Genomic DNA, 3844 nt, shown 5'->3' on the forward strand with positions numbered 1-3844 from the left:
TGCCCCATCCCTGGCACCATCCCAGGGGAGGTTGGATGGAGCTCTGAGCACCCTGCTCTAGCTGGGGCTGTCCCTGCTCCCTGCAGGGGGGTTGGATGGGGTGACTTGGAAAGGTCCCTTCCCACCCAAACCATTCCATGATTCTACAACTTTGCCCAAGGGGTCTGGGCCACCAGAGTGGTAACTATTCTGAACTAAGTGGTGTAAGGTGACACTGTAATTTGTGGCTGGGGGTTTCTCCTGTGTGCAGGACCCTTGCTGGTCCTCTGGGTGGGTCGAGTTAACTTCTGGGCTGTTGACCACCTTGGGCTTGGCAGGAGGGTTGAGCTGAGCCCGATACAAACTTCACCAACTGCCCTTGTCCTGCTGTTGATCTGGGATCATCCTCTCACTGTGCCCACCTCTGTGGTCTGCTTGCAGATGGTTTTGGGAGGGGGACAGCTCTTCCAGTCTCAGCAGGACCTGCTGCACCGCACCTCTCCCCTGCTGCTCTCCTACTACCTGATCCGGTGGGCGAGCCAGTGCCTGGCCTCTGACGTCCCTGTGGACACCCTGTAAGTCTTGGCCGTGCCCATTCTGCCTTTGAGTGATTACAGGCCCCTGCTAAATCCCCCTGAAATGCCCTCCCTAGTCTGCAGAGCTGGTGGCTGCTGGGGGAGCCTCTCTCCAGGAGGCAGGTTGTGCTGGGGAGGGTTTTTTTCCCCCCCTCCTCCTTCCACGTTTTGAGCTGACTCTGCCTTGTGCTAATTCTGCCCTGGGAGCTCTCAGTGTTCTGCCTGCTGTTGCCTTTTGCAGCAGTAGGAGTCCTTGAGCTGAACAATGAGCATAATTAAAGCAGGAGGCGTTTTGTTGTGTTGTCTCTTCACTGACAGCTTTTTCTTCTCTAGGGAATCTAATCTGCAGCATCTCTCTGTGCTGGAGCTGGCAGACACCACTGTGCTTGCACCCCACAAGCTAGGTGAGACACCCACAGCTCCCAGTTTCGGTTGGGTACGGCTCACACGTGCAGCTCTGCCTCCCAAGGGGACTCCACCACTGCCCTGGGCTGCCTGGGGGGCCTCACGTTGTGTGGAGGTGGTTGTCATGCTGTCCACTGAAAACCAACCACAGTAACAGCATCTTGTAGCGTTGGACTTGGACCAGAGATGTGGGTCTTGACCTCAGCCCAGGGAGGATGGGAATCAGGGAATCATTGTGGTGGGAAGAGACCTGCAAGATCATAGAGTGAAATTGTGCCCCCAGCCCTGCCAGGTCCCCACTGCCCCGTGTCCCTCACCCCACATCTCCACGGCTTGGAAACCCCTCCAGGGGTGGGGACTCCACCACTGCCCTGGGCAGCCTGGCACAGCCCTGGGCAACCCTCCAGGGCAAGAAATTGTTCCTCAGGGACAACTGAAACCTCCCCTGGGGCAACTTGAGGCTGTTGCCTCTTGTCCTGTTGCTTGTTCCTTGGGAGCAGAGCCCGACCCCCCCCTGGCTCCAGGCTCCTGTCAGGAGCTGTGCAGAGCCAGAAGGTCTCCCCTGAGCCTCCTTTGCTCCAGGCTCAGCACCCCCAGCTCCCTCAGCTGCTCCTCCCCACACTTGGGCTCTAGACCCTTCCCCAGCAGCTCCATTGCCCTTCTCTGCCCACGCTCCAGCCCCTCAGGGTCTTTCTTGCAGTGCAGGGAAGGCCTCACTTGGCCAAATGCCAGTTCTGGCCCCAGCAGTATCTGCATCTCCTCTACAGTACCGTGGCTGTAGTGGGTCACATCTGCTCTGTCCTGCTCATTGGCCTTTATCCTGCAGCAACCGGGAGCAGCAGCAGCTTGGGGAAGTGAGAGAAGGCAGAAATCCTTCCCCAAAACAAGCTTGTGCTTCTGACACTTTGCAGCTCAGATGTGAGGGCTGCTCACAGCTGGGAGCTCCAGGGAGAAGCTGCAGCTGATCATTCATTGGTGTTTTAAGTCTTGCTGCAAAGACACACGCTGTGGTCTAGGGGGAGAAATCTACTGAGGGAGAATATAGGGCAAGTTAATTAGGAGGATGTGTACCTTGAAGTGGTTACAGAGGGAGGAGGGGAGGAAACATGCAGGTGAGAGCCTGCTGGGACTAGTCTGTGCATGGAGGCTGAAACACTTCAGAGGAGGCTGAGAAAAGCAGTGACAAAGAGGCAGCAGTGCCACGGGGCTGTGAGCTGGGGGAGAAATCCTTCTGCTTGCTGCTGGGCCTGGGGCCTCCGTGCTCTTTGTGAGCAGGGCTGTGACCTCCAGAGCCTGAACTCTTCCCCAGCAAGAGTCTGGGTGCAGGAGACCTCGACGTAAATGTCGGCACCCGAGAGCCAAGCTGAAAACCTCCTTTGTGTGCACCACTGCCGTGGGTTATTTCTTGGCCTGCTGATGAGGAAAGTCCTGTTTGGCTGCTGTGCTGCAGGAAAAAATATGTGAGACGTGGGGAAGAGAGAAAGGAGGTGGCAGCTGAGGGAGAGGCGTTGGGAGCGCAGGGGAGATCGGGGTGCTGGAATGAGGAGGGGGGGAGGCATCTGCCCAGAGCCAGAGAGCCAAGTCCACTCACCCTCAGCCTTGCCCCAGGAATGCTGGCTCCCACTGGGAAGCTCAGCTGGCTTGGTGTGAGCAGAGGGGGAGAGTACAGCCCTCTGCCCTCCAGAGTTGAGTTGTGGTTCAGAAACAATGGAGTGTGTGGCTCTTTGATCTCCTGCTGCTCCCTCTGACTTAACCAGACAGCAGGAGAAACCCAAAACCAACAAGCCTGTAGTACTGAGCACGCTCGTTAGGCTCTGACTTAATGCGAGGTGTTTGGGCTGATGAGCACAGCAGGGTGTCAGAGCCCGAGGTGGCTGCTGCAGGGCCTCTTCTCAGCACTCCTTTGACTCCATCTTTTCAGTGTCTGGCCCGCAGACAATCGTGGAGCTGTTCTTCCAGGACGTGGCCAGAAAGCACATCATAGCCAGACTCTTCTCACAACCAAATGCTGCTTTGGGTGAAACGAGTTTGAACTGGCCCCATCTCTTCACTGCCATCGTGGCCGACTTCCTGCCCCTCCTGTATCCTTCCACAGGGTGGAATTCCACTCCTGAGGGTGCCAGAGGGGCTGTGGGAGCAGGGTTTGGGCTAGCAGAGCCCTTCAGAGGGTGGGCTGTGCAGTGCCAGGGCTGTACGTTGACCACCGAGCTTCACCCAGTTCCAAAATCCATCTTTTCCACACCCAAATTTCACCAGAAGTCTCCTGAACAAGAGACTGTTATTGCTGTTAATGGGATTTGTGGGTATTTTAAGATTTCACAGAATTCATCCCGTTTTAGGGCACAATGAAGGATTTGAGCATTTGACTTTAAGCCCCTGAGCTCCAGCAACTTGCCTTGGTGAGGTGCAACACTGGGAGATTTGGAAGGGTAACAAGATTTGGGCAATTGTGGATTAGATGTGCTAATGGTTTCGTTCTAATATGGATAAATCTTATTACAGAATAATGATTTCTGTAAAAAGGAGTTTAATCTTCTCTCCTTTCCCCTCCACAAACCGAGTGCCAGAACCACGCTGATTTTTTTTGACAAGTTTTCTGAGTGTTCCAGACTGTTCCTTAACCTCAGCTCAGGTGGCCCAGCAATCCTGGCTTCCTCTTCCCTGAGTGCCTGATGGGGAGCTGTCAGTACACCCAGCTCCAGGTGAGTCCTCCCACAAACACAGAGTTCTTTGGGTTGGAAGAGACCTTTAAAATTGTCAAGTGAAACTGTTCCCCCAGCAGTGCCAGGTCCCTACTGCCCCGTGTCCCTCACCCCACATCTCCACGGCTTGGAAACCCCTCCAGGGGTGGGGACTCCACCACTGCCCTGGGCAGCCTGGCACAG

General features: G+C 55.7%; 1 protein-coding gene across 1 annotated transcript in view; it reads left to right on the plus strand.

Annotated features, from left to right (window-relative positions):
• The window catches only part of NUP160 (nucleoporin 160kDa), a gene marked incomplete at both ends in the record, with an annotated part of 24399 nt that overhangs the window by 9220 nt on the left and 11335 nt on the right, over positions 1 to 3844 (plus strand). Inside the window, 4 exons of the mRNA XM_008950110.1 lie at positions 421 to 554; positions 888 to 958; positions 2881 to 3040; positions 3592 to 3661. Coding sequence (XP_008948358.1) covers positions 421 to 554; positions 888 to 958; positions 2881 to 3040; positions 3592 to 3661 — 435 coding nt within the window. The remainder of the gene's footprint in view (positions 1 to 420; positions 555 to 887; positions 959 to 2880; positions 3041 to 3591; positions 3662 to 3844) is intronic.

This window comes from Merops nubicus, unplaced genomic scaffold (assembly GCF_000691845.1).
Source record: "Merops nubicus isolate BGI_N331 unplaced genomic scaffold, ASM69184v1 scaffold28691, whole genome shotgun sequence".
In the NCBI taxonomy this organism is placed as follows: domain Eukaryota; kingdom Metazoa; phylum Chordata; class Aves; order Coraciiformes; family Meropidae; genus Merops; species Merops nubicus.